This window comes from Thalassophryne amazonica, chromosome 14 (genome assembly GCF_902500255.1).
Source record: "Thalassophryne amazonica chromosome 14, fThaAma1.1, whole genome shotgun sequence".
Lineage (NCBI taxonomy): Eukaryota > Metazoa > Chordata > Actinopteri > Batrachoidiformes > Batrachoididae > Thalassophryne > Thalassophryne amazonica.
The window spans coordinates 94,936,437-94,958,204 of record NC_047116.1 but is presented as its reverse complement, the minus strand read 5'-3'; the positions used below and the strand labels follow the sequence as shown (position 1 = coordinate 94,958,204).

The following is a 21,768-nucleotide window of genomic DNA, read 5'->3' as shown; positions in this document are numbered from 1 at the left end:
GTCATGTCAAACGTCTGACTGTCCAGAAACAAACATGATGGTGTTCACACCGCCGGCCTTACAGGAGCACGTGAGCATGTTCCAGCAGCACAGCAGGTTCCTGTCTGTGGTTCCCAGCAGATACTTGGAACAGCTTAGTTGTCCAAAACAAAGGCTCCTGTTGAAGGAAAAAATAAATAAATAAATAAATAAAATATCTGCTTAAGTCTAGAAATCCCACTACACTTTGATCCAAACCACCTCCTCATGCTGCACATGTTCCAACTTTTGTTCTGGTTTGGGGCCTCAAAAGTTAATATGCAAACAGGATGTGACATGAGCACAAAACTCAAATGCTTGTAATTTCTTAGCATCAAATTCATATCTGCATGAGGATTTGGCACAAGTTTTACACCGGGTGCCCCTTTTGACAACTCCAGTTGGAGGAACAAGCGACCAAACCGCTGGTCCTTCCAAGTAGCAATCAGAACCTGCTCTGCTTCACTTCTGATATCTGATATAATCTGGTGTGCAGAGTGTGAAACAGCTGTATAAATGGACCAACAACAACGAGCAAACTAACCGGCAACTTTAGTCTGGGTGACAATCAGAACGCCTACCAGGCTGGGTTTGCAAATTCAGGACAAATCTCGCTCAAACTGGTGACGTTTTTTTTTGAGAATCTGAGCAACGCAAACTGGAATTAAGCAAGACTGTTTTTTTCTTGGAGGCAGATTGAGCTGCATTCGAGTGGGATTCAAGGTGGCTTGAATGCAAATACGACTCAAATTCGGCTAGTTCACAACCATGATGTCAAACCGCAGCCACAGTGTCTTCTCCAGTAAAGCAAACAACCTTCTTTCTCTGTGACACCTTATCACCACATAGGAATGAACGCACACACAAACACACACGCTCGTTCAGATGTCGGCACCAGAAAGCCGTCACAGCGTTATAGCAGAATTTACATCGTCTACAGCAACAGACTGCATTTTGATGGCGTGAGCTTAAAAAGTAAAGTTTTTGTGGGGTTATAAATTAATTCCTTTCCAAAATGTCACACAAATTCATGTTTGCCTGTTTAAAGCCAGGCAACTCTCTGCACAAAAACAACCCTTTAAGCTGTCCGTTACTCCTCATCAGTAAAGAGAAAACGCAGCCAGGTTGTCCTTCCTGCAACATCAAGCAGCGACACCCTGCACACAAACATGTGCGCACGGCTTGAATTCAGGCGAGTGTGTGGGATGAGTCACATTTAAAACAGGTCTGAATGCTATCCAGCTAGAAAGCAATCAGTGTTGAATCTGGCTCGAGTCGGAATGCAAACTCCAGTTTGAACGGGGCCTTAATTGTTGATACAGTCTCTGGTTTTTGGTGACTGATATCAAAGTAACACTCCCTTCAAGTCTGCATATTCTGGTGGAGGGGGCCTATTAAGATCAGAGTTTCACCACAAGTAGTGTTGCATAATAAACAAAGCCCTGTTAATTCTGTCTTAAGTAACACTAACAATCAATAATAACAGTTAAAGTACCGGATCGATAAGCAGTATTAAGAGTAGTACTATCATTAAAGTCTTGTCATGCTATGTCCAGCAGTGCTCCTCTGGACTCTGAAACCAGCAACCCCATGGCCATCGACTCAATGAAAGTCAAGAAGCAGTAATCCATTTTCATCGCAGTTACCAGATCCACGGAGACTGACGCGGTGTCTCTGGTTGTGGATAAAAAAAAAAATAAAAAAAAATCACTTGTAACCATTAGTTTTTTAAAGTAGTGTTCATAGTAATGTGTACAAACCACTTCAACAACTGTGTTTTTGTTTAACAATTTAAAGAAAAAGACGATAAACTAAGTCAAGTCTGGGAGCATGTGGTCGTGCCGAGTCACCACATCCACCACACCACTGAACTGCCCAGATCCTGGATGGCAACCACCCAGGCCATCTCCATTTCCTGAAAGTAACCATGTGATACGGCCACATGAAGCATGGACATTTCTTTGGCCATCTCCAGCCACTAGGGTCCTCATCATTGAGGCATCCACACCCTGCTCACACGCATACGGGTCCACCACATGGCCTAAATGTCATAGCTGAACCTCCCTCACAATGCAAGAAATACTTCCCATATGTGTTTCATTCCAGCGGTACCCAAGGATCCTCCTAAGAGACCCGGTACCAAAGGCATTCAGTCGTCACCTTGTCATAATATTCAATTCAATGTTTTAACAGTGTGAAAAGTATTAATTTCCATTTCTGCAAGTCAAGAATCTATAGGTGGAGGTCAGATGATCTATCATTCTTTGGTGGTGAGTATAGAAGGTACTGCACTCAGCTGTAAACAGTGTAACTCATTTTCTGTTCCACCACTGACGTTTTTTTTTTTTTTTTTAAACTAACATATTACCTTCAACATACAAAAAAAAAAAAAAACACACACACACACAGATAATCTTTGCTCATTTGAAGAACACCACTGCTTCTTAAAGGCCAGCCAAAGTAAACTACAAGTCAAGAATCTGTTTTCCAGGGAACTCACAACATGCTGACTCAGGATTGTGGGTTTATTTTATGAAGTGTTCAGAAACTAACTCGAGCACTGTGTCCTCAGTGAACTGAGAGCTCCAAGTTGAACAGAAGGACATCTGCCAAATGCCCGAAGCCAAAGAAGTGTTAACTAAGGTTGTTGTGTGATCAGCTGATAGACGTGCAGAGTTTCTGTTCTCGTGTTGTCAGAAGGAATGCTTCCGAGCTCCTGCCAGTACGGTTAAAAAGCTCACTCACTGTTCAAACATCACAGAGGAGCCTCGACGACGAGCAGTAAAACGGCACAAAAGATGGTTGTTTAGCCCGTCTCTGTGTGAAACGTACTTTGTCTCAGCTGCTGTCACCTGTGTATCTGTTTGCACTGAATGTGAGTCCTAGAGAGCATTTCAGAAAACCGCTTCAGCAAAACCTCAAGAGTTACTGGACTCTGACTTGATGGGGACTCCTTGGACGAGATATTTCAATTTATTTATTTCATTTATATAGTGCCAAATCACAACAAAGTTGCCTCAAGGTGCTTCACACAAGTAAGGTCAAACCTTACCAACCCCCAGAGCAAGAACACAGGAGACAGTGGTAAGAAAAAAAACTCCCTCTGACGATTTGAGGAAGAAACCTCAAGCAGACCAGAATCAGAGGGGCGACCCTCTGCTTGGACCATGCTACCAACACAGTTTACAATACAAATATACAGGAAATTTTGAGAGTCCATGCTGGTGCACAGGACAGGAGGGTTGCAGAAGAAGACACCCACTCCCACCTCTGGATGGAGCCGCACCTCAAACAGAGAGAAAAAAAATAAAAAACAGAATCAGGCGGCAGAAAGACAACACATACAGTATAACTTGTCAGCATTAAGCAACAAGAACAACAGAAGAAATACTAAGGTGATCGCCGGCCACTAGCCACACTTAAGGGGTGAGCCCACCAATCATGATTGCCAATAAGTCAGGAATTAAGACATTTCAAAAACAAAATGTTTCCACTGTGTCGGGAACCTCAAATATGTCAGGGGAGTAGGAAGGTCTTCCGGACACACGGACCCTGTACTCTGGACACATTTGGAGCTGTTTAACCCTTTAAGGATAAAAAGGACGGACCCCCCATGTCCTGGTCAACTTTACATTATACTTCTACTAATAAATCAGCAACAGACTGTGTCAGAGACTTAGTCTGACAACTTTCTGAAAGTACAAGTTGTCAGCTGGAGTGAGACGATCCTTGACTCACAGCCAATCCTAGAGGCCGGAGAATGTCACAATGATTTCTGCTCTCAGCACTGACACGCTCTGTGTGTGTGTGTGTGTGTGTGTGTGTGAGATTGCAGCTTTGTCACTCAGACATTCTCACTGAGAGAACATGGGGAAAAAGGCGTATAAATTCAAGACCGATCCTTTTACAACTGGAAAACAAATTTAAGTCTTTCATAAAAGGAAATAGTCATGGAAAAATATACATGGAGGAATTACTTTGCTGTCTGATTAAGCAGAGCAACTGTGGAAGCATCAGCAATGTAGACACTTTTCAGTATTTAGTTTAGTTGAAGAAAGTTTGCATCCAGTTGACTTGGTAAGTGCTTTTATTTTACATGTGTCTTCCTGTGTAACCTCCAGAAAGTTCCAAATGAGGATTATGCAAATATTTACTTCAGATGTGTGGCACATGACACAACAGATCTGTTTGTTCACGTGTTTGTAAAAAGTGACTGTGACCTACTGCTGCCATGGTGCATTCACCACGGGAGTCTGAATGATGTTATGTGTTCCACTGATTATTGCCTTTTCCTCCTTGTCCACATGCTTTACTCTGAGTTAACACAGAGCTGGTTAAACTAATCATTACCTGTTCTGCAACCAAAATGTTTACTAGTTATTTAAACCCAGAGTTCAGGTTTACATGCAAAAAGTTTGTTGAACTAGTTTTCCAAAATAGGGCCAAAATATTTAATTAACACTTTGTGCTTAAGTGTTGACACAATAACATCAGCATTAAAAAAAAAGTCACTAGAAACTTATTGAGAAGAACTTTTTCTTCTCAAGACTGCCAGTCTCAGTGACTGAACTCCACAATAAGAGTGCATATTAGATCAAATCAAGCAGTACGTCATTATGAGACACATGCACACGTAGTCTGCCTCTTATCCAACACTCTGTGTTCTACATACACCATCATGTTTTGCTGACCTGCTGGCATCTGTCGTGGATGTTCTTACCTGATGGCCCCTGGTGGTTGGGACAGCGTGGTGAGGAGCTCCCAGGAGGCGGAGCTCCATACAGTCACCACCTCCTGAAATCCAACCGCCAGCAGCGAGTCATCGGCCGAGAAGCAGCAGCACTCCGGCGACATGCCGTGATAGCTACCCACGAAATCACACGACCAGAACGAACCTTCATCTGCAGCCCATTCAACAGGAAGGAGCGAGGGAGACACACATCACAAGAGCCGATTAGCTGGTCGATGTGGTGGTGATGATGGTTGGGTAAATCATTAAGTTAATTAAGACGGGTGCTCAGCAAGTCAAGAACTCAAAAATACCAGACTTAAATAATCAGCTGTGGTTGCAGGAGGCAGGACAGGTGACCTTATCTGTAATGAACGATACCGCACACGACAGTCACTGATCTCATAGTTTCTTATGTGTGTTCCAAAGAAACACATGGAACTCAATCCCCAGCTGAGACCGGGGATTTGTGATCAAAACAACAAAATGTACTTTTCAATAATGCTCCCACATCATTATCCTCACATAGACAGGTCTGTAGCACCCTCTGCTGATGCACATGTGCTCACAACAAATTACAAAGATTGGAAATCAGCAGTGATCACAAGTCGTACACCTTCTGTGTGTGTGCACAAGTGAGATGGAAAAGCAGACTGATGACTGATCACTACTTCTTTCGGCCGTTCCTGCTAGGCCCCATAAAACAAACAAACCAAAAAGTTTATCATCCTTGACATAAAAAAAAGTCATGAGGGTGGATTTTTTTTTTTTTTTTAAGTTCTATCTGATACAAGAGAGAAGGATTTTCTTCAAAAGATGTGAAATTTTAGCTACAGTTTGCCAGAAGGCACATGGAATAGAATGTGTCAGCACAGAGCTACAACTCCCTGAGGAAAAACGCACCTTGCAGCCACTGTACTTAGGATCCAAGCTACCTCAGCTGTGCAGAGTCCAATTTCTTTTAGCTTGGATCCACCTGTGTGCACCTTCCTCCACTCTTCTATGTCACCCTGTGCTCCTCCCTTTTCTTAAAGTAGGTGTTCACCACAGCCATTTCCATCCTTTTTGCTAAATCAACTACCATCTGTCCTTGATACCATATCTACCCATTACTTCCTCATCACCTCTGTTCCCTTCACCAACATGCCCACTGAAGTCCACTCCTCTCACCACTCGTTCATGCTTGGGTTCACTCGCAACCATCTCATCTAACTCACCCCAGACATCGTCTTTCTCCATCTCACAAACTACCTGTGGGGCATATGCACTGATGATATTCATCATCACCCCTTCAATTTCCAACTTCACACTCATCACCCTGTCAGACACTCACTTAACCTCCAACACACTCTTAACATACTCTTCCTTTAAAATGACCCCAACACCATTTCTCTTCCTGTCCTCCATGGTACAACAACTTGAACCCACCGCCGAGGCTCCTGCTCTTACTTCCCTTTCACTTGGTCTCTTTCAAACACAGTAAGTCTACCTTTCTCCTCTTCATCGTGTCAGACAGCTCTCTTCCATTACCAGTTATACTACCAACACAACAGTGAAGAAAAATAAAAAACAATGTAATTTCTGCAAAGTAAATTGAAAGGAAATTAATGATTTTTCCAGGCACGGATGTGAGACTTTTCTCAACCAGGATAGAAGATAATTCATATTTTCAGTAAGATAATTATTTGTAGCCTTTTTTCCCCCTTTATGAATGTTATATCCCATTATCAGCTTAACCGTTACAATGCAACAACAGCAGCTGGTTAACCCTAACATATAAATATAACCCTTTTGGAAGCGTGAACACATCAGAAATATTAACACTGTCATAGTTGCTGCAACAACAATGGTTGACTTGTTACAATTCACTTCATGTGTTGACAAATGCCTGCAAAATGATAAAGGTGAAATTCTACAGACACAGCAAGACCAAGCAATGTCATAGAGGTCAGTAAGTGCTGCTGCTCATTAAAAACTCCAGAATCATTTGGCTGAACTGGCCGCGAGTGCCTACCCTCTGTCTGGGTCGGTGTGGCCAGCTGCCAGACTTTGAAATGTCGGTCCTTGCTGGTGGAGACGAGCATGGTGGTCTGGCTGTCAGGGCCGTGGCAAAAGCTCATGGCTGTAATCCGTGCCTCATGGGGCGCCGAGATGGCTGTGTTTAATACAAAACTGCAGGGAACAGTGAAAACATTCAGCAAAAAACAGGTGAAGACAGAAGAATCAGACAGTGGTTTCTCAAGTAAGAGTGTGAATTTGGAAAACTGGTCAACAGTCAACTCTCGAGATCTCATTCCTCTCATGATAGAAGTAGAAAATAAGTGTAGGACTGTACTTTTGTTTTAATAACTGGCCTTCTTTATGGGATCAGCATGCCTTACTGATCCAGGAGGACCTTCACCCTGCTGGGAAAGGTCCCACCATCTTATCAAGTAACGCAGACTGAGCGTTAAGCAGATGTGATGTGAGGAACTTAGAGCAGGCTATGTAACAAGTGAATGGATAGCCTGCATGGTTAATTCTTAATGTAATTTTTAGAGTCCAGCTGCTAAATTAAGTTAGGGATGACACATCAAGTCATGCTGTAGAACTTTTATCAGTGACAGACATTTAATTTTAAACAGCATGTGTCAGGCCCCACCCATAGTAAAGGCCATACTTTGGATCTGGTCTTCACATTGGGTCTGCATGTTACTGATGTGTGCGTAGAGGATGTTCTGTTGAGCGACCACTCCTGTGTTCTCTTTGACTTGAGGGTGCCGTCTCAGCCAAGGCCTGTGCTCTCCAAGGTAGAAAGGAGGATTATCACAGGGGCAACATCCACACATTTTTGTGATAAGTTTGATCCTCTTCTTTTTAGTGAATGCACTGAAATTGATGGCCTTGTGGACAGCTTTAACGGTCACTGTGCAACCATCTTGGATCGCGTTGCACCACTTAAATCTAAGAATGCATCTCGTGAAAAGTTCTACCCCTGGATTAATGATGCGATCATGAATCTAAGGAGATCTTTTCGTCAAATTGAACGCTTGTAGAAATCTACAAAATTGGAGGTCCACAGGCTGCATTTGAGAGACCTAATAGCCTCCCTAAATAAGATGTTAGAAGAGGCCAGGGCAAACTACTTCAATCTGCTGATTTCCTCTAACAGAGGAAATCCCAAGGCGCTCTTTGAAACTATTAGCTCTATTGTGGCACCTGCTACTTATGTCACTCCTGTTCACTATAAAACTACTAGTGATGAGTTTCTGACTTTCTTTATTGATAAGGTCAGGGCTATAAAAGATAGAATGCCACAGTCAGTGCCACCTTGTCAAGGCCCCCAGCATATGGGACCACCCCCTCAATGCTGGGCATCATTTGCTCCTGTTACACAGGAGGACATTTTATCCATTATCAGCAAAATGAAACCATCTTCTAGTACACTAGATGTTCTTCCTTTTAGACTTTTCATGAATGTATTTGATTCTATTGGGCCATGTGTTGCCAAAATGTTTAATATGTCCCTGTCGACTGGTGTGTTCCCCAGTTCTTTTAAGCATGCTGTTGTGGAGCCACAGCTTAAGAAAGCTGGACTGGACCCTACAGAACTGAAGCACTTTAGGCCAATATCAAAAACCCCCTTCCTGGCTAAAGTCCTGGAAAAATTGGTCTGTGCCCAACTAACTTTCTTTTTGCAGACTAACAACATTTATGACACTTTTCAATCTGGGTACCGTGAGTTTCACTCCACTGAAACGGCTCTGTTGAAAGTGTCGAGTGACATTATGATGGCCGCTGACATTATGATGGCCGCTGACACTGGCAAATGCACTGTCTTGGTTTTGTTGGATTTGTCATCTGCATTTGACACAGTTGACCATGGCATCCTGATCAGGAGACTACAGGATCTGGTGGGGATGTCGGGTCCTGTATTAGAGTGGTTTAGCTCCTACCTGGTTGGTAGAACTTTTAGTGTGTGTGTTGATAATGTGATGTCCGAGTCTGCTGACCTTTTGTGGGGTGTGCCGCAGGGCTCGGTTCTGGGACCTATTTTATTTCTTTTGTATATCATCCCTCTCGGCAAGTTGATCCAGCAGTTTTGTGACGTATCCTATCATCTCTATGCTGATGACCTGCAGCTGTACTGCTCCTTTAAAACAACTGAGACCCAGAAACTCAATTCTTTAACCAACTGTCTCACCAAAGTTAAGGAATGGCTCAGTGAAAACAGCTTGCAGCTGAACTCTGATAAGACTGAAACATTGATTGTTGCTCCGGAGAGTGCCGTGCCTGCTATTAGGCTGCACCTTGGTGAACTGAATAGTTCAGTTAAGGGCAGCCTGCGCAATCTTGGCATTATCTTGGATAAAGGGATGTCTCTGGAACATCATACGAAACAGTTAGTTAGGAATTGTTTTTTCCAGATCCGGAATATCTCTAAACTTCGAAAAATGGTGTCTTTTGAAGAGTTAAAGATGATTGTACATGCTTTTATATCTTCGCGACTGGATTACTGTAACAGCCTGTTCACGTGTCTTAATAAGAAAGAACTGGCTCGGTTGCAGGTTGTGCAAAACTCCACTGCACGGCTTCTGACCTGCACCCACAGGAGAGCCCATATTAGCCCAATACTCAAGTCCCTGCATTGGCTCCCTGTCTCGTTTAGGACAAATTATAAAATCCTGGTGCTTACATTTAGAGCTCTGCATGGGCAGGCTCCGGAATACATCAAGGAACTGATCCAACCGTATGTGTCCACCAGGGGCCTGAGGTCCTCCAACCTGAACCTGCTGATGGTTCCCCGTACCTGTTTTAAAACTCGAGGGGACAGATCTTTTAAAGCCGTGGCGCCGCGCCTTTGGAATGAGCTTCCCTGCTCCCTTCGCTTGATAGACTGTCGATGTTTTTAAAAAGCAACTTAAGACTCACCTTTTTAAAATTGCATTTTAGCTTGATTTTTTTTTTTAAATGTTTGTACGTGTTATTTTGTATTTATTGATTTTATCATGTGAAGCACTTTGTGACCCTGGTCTGTGAAAAGTGCTATATAAATAAAGTTTACTTACTTACAACTCTTCTAAATATATATAATTGTATAATGTTGATGTCACTTAATCCAGTGTTTCAACACTACATCTACCTTCTCTGTAGTGAAATATAATAAATGTGGTCTATTAAACATTAGGTCTCTCTCTTCTAAGTCCCTGTTGGTAAATGATATAATAATTGATCAACGTATTGATTTATTCTGCCTAACAGAAACCTGGTTACAGCAGGATGAATATGTTAGTTTAAATGAGTCAACACCCCCGAGTCACACTAACTGTCAGAATGCTCGTAGTACGGGCCGGGGCGGAGGATTAGCAGCAATCTTCCATTCCAGCTTATTAATTAATCAAAAACCTAGACAGAGCTTTAATTCATTTGAAAGCTTGTCTCTTAGTCTTTTCCATCCAAATTGGAAGTCCCAAAAACCAGTTTTATTTGTTATTATCTATCGTCCACCTGGTCGTTACTGTGAGTTTCTCTGTGAATTTTCAGACCTTCTGTCTGACTTAGTGCTTAGCTCAGATAAGATACTTATAGTGGGCGATTTTAACATCCACACAGATGCTGAGAATGACAGCCTCAACACTGCATTTAATCTATTATTAGACTCTATTGGCTTTGCTCAAAAAGTAAATGAGTCCACCCACCACTTTAATCATATCTTAGATCTTGTTTTGACTTATGGTATGGAAATAGAAGACTTAACAGTATTCCCTGAAAACTCCCTTCTGTCTGATCATTTTTTAATAACATTTACATTTACCCTGATGGACTACCCTGCAGTGGGGAATAAGTTTCATTACACTAGAAGTCTTTCAGAAAGCGCTGTAACTAGGTTTAAGGATATGATTCCTTCTTTATGTTCTCTATTGTCATATACCAACACAGAGCAGAGTAGCTACCTAAACTCTGTAAGGGAGTTAGAGTATCTCGTCAATAGTTTTACATCCTCATTGAAGACAACTTTGGATGCTGTAGCTCCTCTGAAAAAGAGAGCTTTAAATCAGAAGTGTCTGACTCCGTGGTATAACTCACAAACTCGTAGCTTAAAGCAGATAACCCGTAAGTTGGAGAGGAAATGGCGTCTCACTAATTTAGAAGATCTTCACTTAGCCTGGAAAAAGAGTTTGTTGCTCTATAAAAAAGCCCTCCGTAAAGCTAGGACATCTTTCTACTCATCACTAATTGAAGAAAATAAGAACAACCCCAGGTTTCTTTTCAGCACTGTAGCCAGGCTGACAAAGAGTCAGAGCTCTATTGAGCTGAGTATTCCATTAACTTTAACTAGTAATGACTTCATGACTTTCTTTGCTAACAAAATTTTGACTATTAGAGAAAAAATTACTCATAACCATCCCAAAGATGTATCGTTATCTTTGGCTGCTTTCAGTGATGCCGGTATTTGGTTAGACTGTTTCTCTCCGATTGTTCTGTCTGAGTTATTTTCATTAGTTACTTCATCCAAACCATCAACATGTTTATTAGACCCCATTCCTGCCAGGCTGCTCAAGGAAGTCCTACCATTATTTAATGCTTCAATCTTAAATATGATCAACTTATCTTTGTTAGTTGGCTATGTACCACAGGCTTTTAAGGTGGCAGTAATTAAACCATTACTTAAAAAGCCATCTCTTGACCCAGCTATTTTAGCTAATTATAGGCCAATCTCCAACCTTCCTTTTCTCTCAAAGATTCTTGAGAGGGTAGTTGTAAAACAGCTAACTGATCACCTGCAGAGGAATGGTCTATTTGAAGAGGTTCAGTCAGGTTTTAGAATTCATCATAGTACAGAAACAGCATTAGTGAAGGTTACAAATGATCTTCTTATGGCTTCGGACAGTGGACTTATCTCTGTGCTTGTTCTGTTGGACCTCAGTGCTGCTTTTGATACTGTTGACCATAAAATTTTATTACAGAGATTAGAGCATGTCATAGGTATTAAAGGCATTGCGCTGCGGTGGTTTGAATCATATTTGTCTAATAGATTACAGTTTGTTCATGTAAATGGGGAATCTTCTTCACAGACTAAAGTTAATTATGGAGTTCCACAAGGTTCTGTGCTAGGACCAATTTTATTCACTTTATACATGCTTCCCTTAGGCAGTATTATTAGACGGTATTGCTTAAATTTTCATTGTTACGCAGATGATACCCAGCTTTATCTATCCATGAAGCCAGAGGACACACACCAATTAGCTAAACTGCAGGATTGTCTTACAGACATAAAGACATGGATGACCTCTAATTTCCTGCTTTTAAACTCAGATAAAACTGAAGTTATTGTACTTGGCCCCACAAATCTTAGAAGCATGGTGTCTAACCAGATCTTTACTCTGGATGGCATTTCCCTGACCTCTAGTAATACTGTGAGAAATCTTGGAGTCATTTTTGATCAGGATATGTCATTCAAAGCGCATATTAAACAAATATGTAGGACTGCCTTTTTGCATTTACGCAATATCTCTAAAATCAGAAAGGTCTTGTCTCAGAGTGATGCTGAAAAACTAATTCATGCATTTATTTCCTCTAGGCTGGACTATTGTAATTCTTTATTATCAGGTTGTCCTAAAAGTTCCCTAAAAAGCCTTCAGTTAATTCAAAATGCTGCAGCTAGAGTACTGACGGGGACTAGCAGGAGAGAGCATATCTCACCCGTGTTGGCCTCTCTTCATTGGCTTCCTGTTAATTCTAGAATAGAATTTAAAATTCTTCTTCTTACTTATAAGGTTTTGAATAATCAGGTCCCATCTTATCTCAGGGACCTCGTAGTACCATATCACCCTAATAGAGCGCTTCGCTCTCAGACTGCAGGCTTACTTGTAGTTCCTAGGGTTTGTAAGAGTAGAATGGGAGGCAGAGCCTTCAGCTTTCAGGCTCCTCTCCTGTGGAACCAGCTCCCAATTCAGATCAGGGAGACAGATACCCTCTCTACTTTTAAGATTAGGCTTAAAACTTTCCTTTTCGCTAAGGCTTATAGTTAGGGCTGGATCGGGTGACCCTGGACTATCCCTTGGTTATGCTGCTTTAGACGTAGACTGTGGGGGGGTTCCCATGATGCACTGTTTCTTTCTCTTTTTGCTCTGTATGCATCACTCCGCATTTAATCATTAGTGATCGATCTCTGCCCCCCTCCACAGCATGTCTTTTTCCTGGTTCTTTCCCTCAGCCCCAACCAGTCTCAGCAGAAGACTGCCCCTCCCTGAGCCTGGTTCTGCTGGAGGTTTCTTCCTGTTAAGAGGGAGTTTTTCCTTCCCACTGTTGCCAAGTGCTTGCTCACAGGGGGTCGTTTTGACCGTTGGGGTTTTTCATGATTGTTGTATGGCCTTGCCTTACAATATAAAGTGCCTTGGGGCAACTGTTTGTTGTGATTTGGCGCTATATAAAAAAAAAGTTGATTGATTGATTGATTGAAATACGGGATACACCAGAGGTCCTCGGTTCAAATCCCAGCCTGACTGGAAAATCACTAAGGGCCCTTGGGCAAAGTCCTTAATCTCCTTGTTGCTCCCGGTGTGTAGTGAGCGCCTTGTATGGCAACACCCTCACATGAGGGTGAATGTGAAGCATTATTGTAAAGCGCTTTGAGCGTTTGATGCAGATGGAAAAGCGCTATACAAATGCAGTCCATTTACCATGTATTTCTGTTTTTGGTGCTTTGTAATTTCCACGTTACACAGCACTTCTTGGCAGGTACTGCTGAGGACCGGAGAACCGCATTTACGATTTAAATTCAGGTGAAGAAAAGAATCCGGAGTCGGGTCGCAGGGGCAGCAGCTCAAGCAAAGCCAATAAAATGGATGGATGGATGGATAAAGAAAAGAATTTGATAAGCACTTTTGTCAGTATTGTGATCTTTTGTCTCATTTGATGCCATGAGTGAAAATGCACCAGGATTATTGCAATTAAGGGACAAGATTACAAACCTGTGTAAATCAAGGTGACAATTTTAATATGATTAATTGTGCAGCCCTAATGGGAGCTACAAGGATCTGTAGTTACTTCTTGCTTTGTTGTGGAGTTATTCCACAGAGCGCCATTTCTTCCTGTTTAATCCCATATGGCACATTGAGGTGCGTTTTGAAGCATCACAGTAGCTTCTTGATTCATCTTGAACAAACTTGGTATACACAGTATTTACGGCTATCATCACCACCGTTTTGAAACCGGGGTCAAATTTTCTAATTGTTCAAAAATTTCATCCCAATTCACAAAATTGTCACTAGGGTGTCGTAACATCTGGATGGTTACAGCCGTAAGCACTTCAATCATGTAAGAATGTCTTTAAATTGGGTATTCATCATGAGTATGGCTTGAAACGTATTTGACTGTATTCCATTGGGGTAAACATCTGAAGCAGAAGCAGAGTCTGTTGTGGTTCTGGCTGAGGATACAGCTTTACTTTCGTTTTCAGGCAGTTTACCAGGTCTGCACTTTTATAAGCCAGCCTGTTAGGAGACAAGCTGTTGTCACTGACCAAATGGTCCCCCCTGCTTTCAATATGCATACGTCATTTCGGAGCGTCAACATCGATTCGATTCACCGATTTTCGCCTCGTTTCTACTTCAAACTGCCTCCAGTCATCTATTTCAGTGACAGATATCTGAAGCTTTTGTACAACAATCATTTCCACATAAACTCAGCATTATTTCATTATAAAAGACGGGGGAGCGCGACAGGAGCACATTTGAGTCTGACGCTCTGAGTCTGAGTCTCTACACCCAAAGCAATCAAAGGGAATAATGTGATTATTAACCATCAGATGACAAAAGTAAAACTTCCTAAATCATTCTAAAGTCAGTTTTAAGCAGAAATGAGGCGATAATCTGTGGATCACTGCTGAAGCTCTGAAATTAAGCAAGCACAGTGAAGGCGAGGGGTGATTTTTAGGGGGGAGGGGGGGGAACCGTTTGGTCTGCAACACCAGAGTAAGCACTTTTTTGGATCATGGGTGATCACAGTAGAACACCACCCTGTGGAATAAGGGTGTTATTACAGTCATGGCAGATGCTAACCCCACTATGTCTGGTCTGCGTGACATTTTTCATAAATTATAAAAAGTATCTCTTTCCACGTTCATAAATGTACTTGCTCATGCTGACATTCATTTAGACAAATGCCACGTGATTTTGTGAACAGGGTTACCTCTGTGTTTGCTCATCAAAAGCCCACAGTTTTAAATTATGCTCCAGCTCAGAGTCCTTTTGTTTTCTTTCCTCCACTGTAGCCAGCCAGTTTCCTCTGGCCCCGAAGGCCAGCTTAACAACCTCAAACTGCTCCAGGCCTGACTCATGAATGTACTCCTGCTGCACTATGTCCAGCTGTAGAAACACAACAGATGTTTCAAATTTTAACTGTGAACATGAATTCATGCCAAGGCAAAGTTTACAGCACTGAGTGACCTTGCGGGTTAGAACAGGTAAGTATTTGCACTTTCTGCAATTCCAGATTCATTTAAAAGTGCTTAACTTGCACTTCAGTTATATCTTTAGTTTGACTAATAAAGCAGAGCTCTTACATTGTACAGAAGTTTGTCTCTTTGTAGTGAGTAAAACTGGAGATGACCAGGTTTTCCATTAAGGACCAGAGCTTTGCTACGTGGATCCACCGTCATATCTGCCATGACACTTTCTCCTATGTCAAAAAATAAATAAAAATCAGAATTAAAGTATCTAAAATGAACATTAAAGCTGAGCAGGGGTCAGGTGGGTCGCCCGGGAGAATAAAATACAACCACTTAAATCAGTTTAACTGTTAACAGCGCCATGACTGACAGCATTATGACCTCGACATACATCAGCAACGTTATGCTTAAGACTGTTTCTCAATACACAGTACTGTGATTTTAAACACCCTAAAACACCCATAAAGGTTTACTGTCTGATGTCAGGGGGCTATCACTGAGGTCATCAGAACTGATGTGTTCACTCACAAATATGTGACAATAAGACATCGATAAATGGACTGCATTTATATAGCACTTTTCCATCTGCATCAGACACTCAAAGCACTTTACAATTATGCCTCACATTCACCCCGATGTCAGGGTGCTGCCATACAAGGCGCTCACTACACACCGGGAGCAACTAGGGGATTAAGGACCTTGCCCAAGTGCCCTTAGTGATTTTCCGGTCAGGCAGGTTGCCATGTGCCTTTTACTAAGGAGTGGCTTCCGTTTGGCCACGCTACCATACAAGCCTGATTGGTAGATTGCTGCAGAGATTCATGGCAAAGGCTGTGAATACTTAGGAACATGTGATTTCTTCATTTTTTTTAAAATAAATTTGCAAAAATCTAAAAAAAGTTTCAAATTGTCATTATGGGGTATTGTGTGTAGAATTTTGAGGAAAAAAAATGATTTAACCCATTTTGGAATAAGGCTGTAATGTAACAAAATGTGTAAAAAGTGAGGGGCTCTGAATACTTTCTGGATCAACAGTAGGTGGGTTCTAGGCCTTACTGAAGAGACATCGTGAATGAATGAATGATTTCTCCCCTCATGAGAGATTATCAAGTAAAAAAGGTCCATCTTTCTCTTATTCACTAAACATTCTTTTCACATTGCTCACTGTAGATATTTACTGTATGTGTCAGTGCAGGTTCTTGTTGAGTGCCGACGACCAGCATGAGCTCAAAATGAACCGCTACTCAGACCAAGTTTATTCACAGGAATGCAACACAAAACCTGTCCATCTGCAAAAAGTTAGAGGTTCTTCAAAAATATAATTAAGTACTTTAAATTAGGGGTGGGCAATCATGTGACGTGAAGGGCAGAAAAACTGCAGCTTTTCCTTGCAACCAATCAGCTGCGCAGGTGATTTCTTTAATGATCAGGTGTTTATGATCAGGGGAGAAGCTCATCAGCAACCCACCTGCTGAGGTGAGTGGTTGCAAGGAAAAGCTGCAGTGTCTCAGCCCTCATTGCCCAACCCTGTTTTAAACTGATATAATAAATACATATCAGTGCATTCGTATGAAGTGATAACAGAAGCTCACCAGTGTACACTAGTTGCTGGATTAATCTCTCAGACGGGACCATCATCATCATCCCTCTCAATTATTTTGGCCATATTCCAGGCCAAAACTGGACTCTTTGTGCAGAAACAGTTGGCAAAAACATCCCGCATTTCGGAAAATGGTAACACTAGTCTGTTTCCCGTTCAAATGTAAATGGATTTGAACAGATTAAAATGTGTGAGAGGAGAGAGATCGACACAGCAAAAAACATCCGCAAAGCTGGCGAGTTCTTTCCGGCAGACCCCCCCACACCACAAGTTCTCAACAGATTTACACTGATCCCCAAAATAGTCCAGATGCATGTGGAAAAGTTGGAAATGTGCAGATCCTGAAAATGACACAGCCTCAGTAAACACTCTTAGATGAGAGTTTATATTATTTTTGAGCTCATGCAAAAAGTGTGTTGCTGTGATCTGTACTCACCTTTGACCAGGCCCTGAATGACAGCTGTCACTTTAACACAACTCTGGATGATCGTGATCTCTGTAGAAAGGAAGAAGAGACACCATTCCATTACAGTCTAATAACACTGATCTGTGCATCAACACTACAATACAAGGGCTGTCAATAAAGTAACGGTCCTTTTTATTTTTTTCAAAAACTATATGGATTTCATTCATATGTTTTTACGTCAGACATGCTTGAACCCTCGTGCGCATGCGTGAGTTTTTCCACGCCTGTCGGTGACGTCATTCGCCTGTGAGCACTCCTTGTGGGAGGAGTCGTCCAGCCCCTCGTCGGAATTCCTTTGTCTGAGAAGTTGCTGAGAGACTGGCGCGTTGTTTGATCAAAAATTTTTTCTAAACCTGTGAGACACATCGAAGTGGACATGGTTCGAAAAATTAAGCTGGTTTTCAGTGAAAATTTTAACGGCTGATGAGAGATTTTGAGGTGATTCTGTCGCTTTAAGGACTTTCCACGGAGCGAGACGTCGCGCAGCGCTCTCAGCCGCCGTCGTCAGCCTGTTCAAGCTGAAAACCTCCACATTTCAGGCTCTATTGATCCAGGACGTCGTGAGAGAACAGAGAAGTTTCAGAAGAAGTCGGTTTCAGCATTTTATCCGGATATTCCACTGTTAAAGGAGATTTTTTTTAATGAAAGACGTGCGCCACAGGAAAAACACCTCTGTTGAAAGCCTTAAGGACAAGTTGGAACATGTCCTGCCTGTTAAACAATTTCTCATATACTCACTCCACTGAAAGCCATCAAAAGCCGCCTGGATTTTACAAATGGTTATCAACACGGAGGTGTTTTTCCTGTGCCGCTGCACCGCGCCGGCTGCGTCCCGACGCGCGGATCCGTCCGCACGTCTTTCAGTAAAAAAATCTCCTTTAACAGTGGAATATCCGGATAAAATGCTGAAACTGACTTCTTCTGAAACTTCTCTGTTCTCTCACGACGTCCTGGATCAATAGAGCCTGAAATGTGGAGGTTTTCAGCTTGAACAGGCTGACGACACTGCCTGAGAGCGCTGCGCGACGTCTCGCACCGTGGGAAGTCCTTAAAGCGACAGTATCACCTCAAAATCTCTCATCAGCCGTTAAAATTTTCACTGAAAACCATCTTAATTTTTCGAACCGTGTCCACTTCGATGTGTCTCACAGGTTTAGAAAAAAGTTTGATCAAACAAAGCGCCAGTCTCTCAGCAACTTCTCAGACAAAGGAATTCTGACGAGGGGCTGGACGACTCCTCCCACAAGGAGTGCTCACAGGCGAATGACGTCACCGACAGGCGTGGAAAAACTCACGCATGCGCACAAGGGTTCAAGCATGTCTGACGTAAAAACATATGAATGAAATCCATATAGTTTTTGAAAAAAATAAAAAGGACCGTTACTTTATTGACAGCCCTCGTATGTCCAATTTCCATAACTTGCTGATACTAGAACTGTCTTAAGATCTACCAATGCTCACGAGACGGACTGCTGAAGGTCAACGGGAAACTGCTGACTAATCTGAAGCCATACAACATCAATATATTGTGTTTTTTTCCAACAATAGTTTAACAACACCAATAAATAAAGGATATGAAAGTCAACTATATTCACGAGTTGTTATTATGGTGCCTGGATACCAATATTTCAGACATGAGCCCCAACAAATGTCTCTTACTGTTCTGTGTGTGTTTATAGGCCTCCTTCAGCAGATGATATTTTCTACGACCAACTCTCACAAGGGGAACTTCAACAAATAATTATTAATTACTTATGGGCGATTTTTTTAATGTGAATTTGGAAAATAAATCCAAGAGACTAATAGTAAAAAGTCCAAGTAGGACTGCAAAATTATCTAGCACACAAATTCAGCTGATATTCACTAATAAGCCACAGAGAAGAGTTAAAAATTATAACAACCACTGGTTTATCACATCATAATTTAACAGTGTGCAAGAAAATTGACCAAATATAGATCTTCCAGTGCACACCTGGAGCTATGCAAGAAGAATGTGCCAGTGAAATAAGCATCTTAAACCAGGACAATGTCCACTAACAATCCTGAGTGTGATTGTAATACAGTTACACACAGAATTAATTCTGTGAGGGAAAAACATTTATGTGAGGGTCTGGGTAAAGTCTAAAAATAACATCCTGGTTTAACAGAATTTTGTGGAAGTTGAAGTATGAATAGTGATGCTCGTAGTGATGCTGCACTAAAAACGGCAGTGAAAGCCAGAAGAGAAACGGTGTAGTTATTAAAGATCTAAGATTAGGAACAAACAACGCATGATTTACACACTACTGAGCACGCTCACTGAGAATGTAACAATGGTCTATTAAGAAAGCTGAGTCAACATGCTTTGGCACGGGTTCTATGAATAATATAATTTGTCAGCAAATTCTAATTGCATATTATTTGTAATTAAGAGTGTTTAATGGAGGTTACAGTTCCTTACTGTTGTCAGCATGCGAGGTGCAGAATAACGCTCCGTCAGGCGAGACAGCGATGTGTGTGATGGCTGCACCCAAGCGGGGCAGAAAATCGCGTTGATTTTTGTTGTATCCCCACTGAACAAGCACAGACTCTAATCCACCGCTCAGCAGACTGGTACCTGACGACAAAAAAGAGGAAGTAAAATTAATAAATAAAAATCCCAAAACAGTGAAACAGAAAAAAACAAAAAAAAACAAAACAAAAAAAAAAAAACTTTTGCTCCATTTTTGTTCATCCCTAATCAACAGGTAAAGTCTCACTGATATTAAAATCTTTTTTTTGTTGTTTTTAACACGCGGGGCCTGGCCAAGAAAGCAGCATAACAATAATTAAGGAAGGACATAGAATTTGGAATGACAAAAACAAATAAATAAATAACAGTTGCACACTTTTCTTTATTTTGGGGTGTGGGGGGACTCTCCCAAGAAATTCAGTAGACAAAATATATGCATTTAAATGTTTTATTTTTAAATTCAGTAAGAAATAAATGATCTGTAGAAATCTGTACCTTCTGGGGTGAAACACAGTGAGCCGACAGCAGCATGATGCCAGTGGTACGTGGAATATGTGTATTCCTTGTTGTGGATAAAGTTTCTCCTGCAGGAATAAAGTCATGTAACACTAATTAATTCATTCATGAATGACAATGACACACTTCATACAGGGCACTGGGAAAACTCCTACAAACATTTATTATCCAATCCAATCCACTTTATTTATATAGCACATTTAACAACAAAGACGTTCCAAAGTGCTGCACATAGAATCACGACAGATAAAACCCCAATAGTCAAGAAATAAATTAAAAATAAGAAGATTAACAATAAAAATAAGTAGAATGTGAAATATAAATAAATATATACATACAGCATACAAAAGATAAAACCAATAAAATCTACCAAAATAAAAACAAAACCAATAAAACAGAGGACCACACAACTCACGCAGTGTTAAAAACCAGAGAATAAAAGTGGGTCTTCAGACAAGACTTAAAACACTCCACTGTGGGGGCTGTTCGGACATGGAGGGGCAGAGCATTCCAAAGTCTGGGACCAGCCACAGCGAAAGCCCTGTCCCCCCTGGTTTTGTCTCGTCTTGGGTACCACAAGCTGGAAATGGCCCTCAGACCTCAGAGCATGTGCCGGAGAGTAAATCTGTAGGAGGTCAGTGATGTATTGAGGGGCCATTCCATTCAAAGCTTTAAAAACAAACAATAAAATCTTAAAATCAATAGGAAGCCAGTGCAAAGACGCAAGAATTGGGATTATGTGCTCATGCTTCCAGGCCCCTGCTAAAAATCGCACTGCAGCGTTCTGGACTAACTGCAACCGGGAAAGAGCCTGTTGACTGATGCCGAAATAAAGTGCGTTACAGTAGTCCAGACGACTTGAAATAAAAGAGTGCACAACTTGTTCAAAAAGGTTAAAAGATAAAAATGGTTTTACCTTTAAAAAAGGTGAAGATGATAAAAGCACGATTTCAAAACACTATTGATTTGTTTAATCAAATTTAAAAATTATGCCTAAAACATTTTATTTAAAGAGAAAAAAAAAATCCCAATTAAATACAGCTAACAGTGATTAACAACTCGATCGGCCTGTCTGCCCTTATGTTATGAAATAGTAATAAAAATTCATTATTTTCCAGACTTGTGGATTTTCATAGAGCAGTAGGAACCCCACTCATTTTCTATTGTGTATTATCGGCTCTTTGTGCATTATTGTACAGTAGTCTTTATTATTGGCATTTTTAAAATATTTTTTGAGTTTATTTTTAGTGTTTTGATTCCTGATATAAATGTTCATTAAAAATGAAAACAGAAGGTTTTTTTTTGGAGGGGGTATGTATATCACACTGGAGTATAAATCACAGGATCTCAAAAAGTAGCAACTCATATTCTGGAAAATACTGTATACTCATATATGGAGGTCATAAATGGAGTAATATACCTTCTTCTTCATTTGATCTTTAATATTGTAAAGTCCAGAAAAGACGTGATACCTTACTTGCTGGAATTAACCACCGATGTATTAACCAAGGAAAAA

At 41.3% G+C, this 21,768-nt stretch overlaps 1 protein-coding gene across 1 annotated transcript in view; it reads right to left on the bottom strand.

The window, feature by feature from the left end:
* The window catches only part of wdr75 (WD repeat domain 75), a 49,985-nt gene that overhangs the window by 16,362 nt on the left and 11,855 nt on the right, over window positions 1-21,768 (bottom strand). Inside the window, exons 8-15 of the mRNA XM_034186853.1 lie at window positions 20,232-20,320; window positions 19,686-19,841; window positions 17,216-17,275; window positions 15,294-15,409; window positions 14,921-15,096; window positions 6,762-6,919; window positions 4,739-4,919; window positions 63-157 (exon numbers count right to left, since the gene is read on the bottom strand). Of these exons, the coding sequence (XP_034042744.1) occupies window positions 63-157; window positions 4,739-4,919; window positions 6,762-6,919; window positions 14,921-15,096; window positions 15,294-15,409; window positions 17,216-17,275; window positions 19,686-19,841; window positions 20,232-20,320 (1,031 nt within the window). The remainder of the gene's footprint in view (window positions 1-62; window positions 158-4,738; window positions 4,920-6,761; window positions 6,920-14,920; window positions 15,097-15,293; window positions 15,410-17,215; window positions 17,276-19,685; window positions 19,842-20,231; window positions 20,321-21,768) is intronic.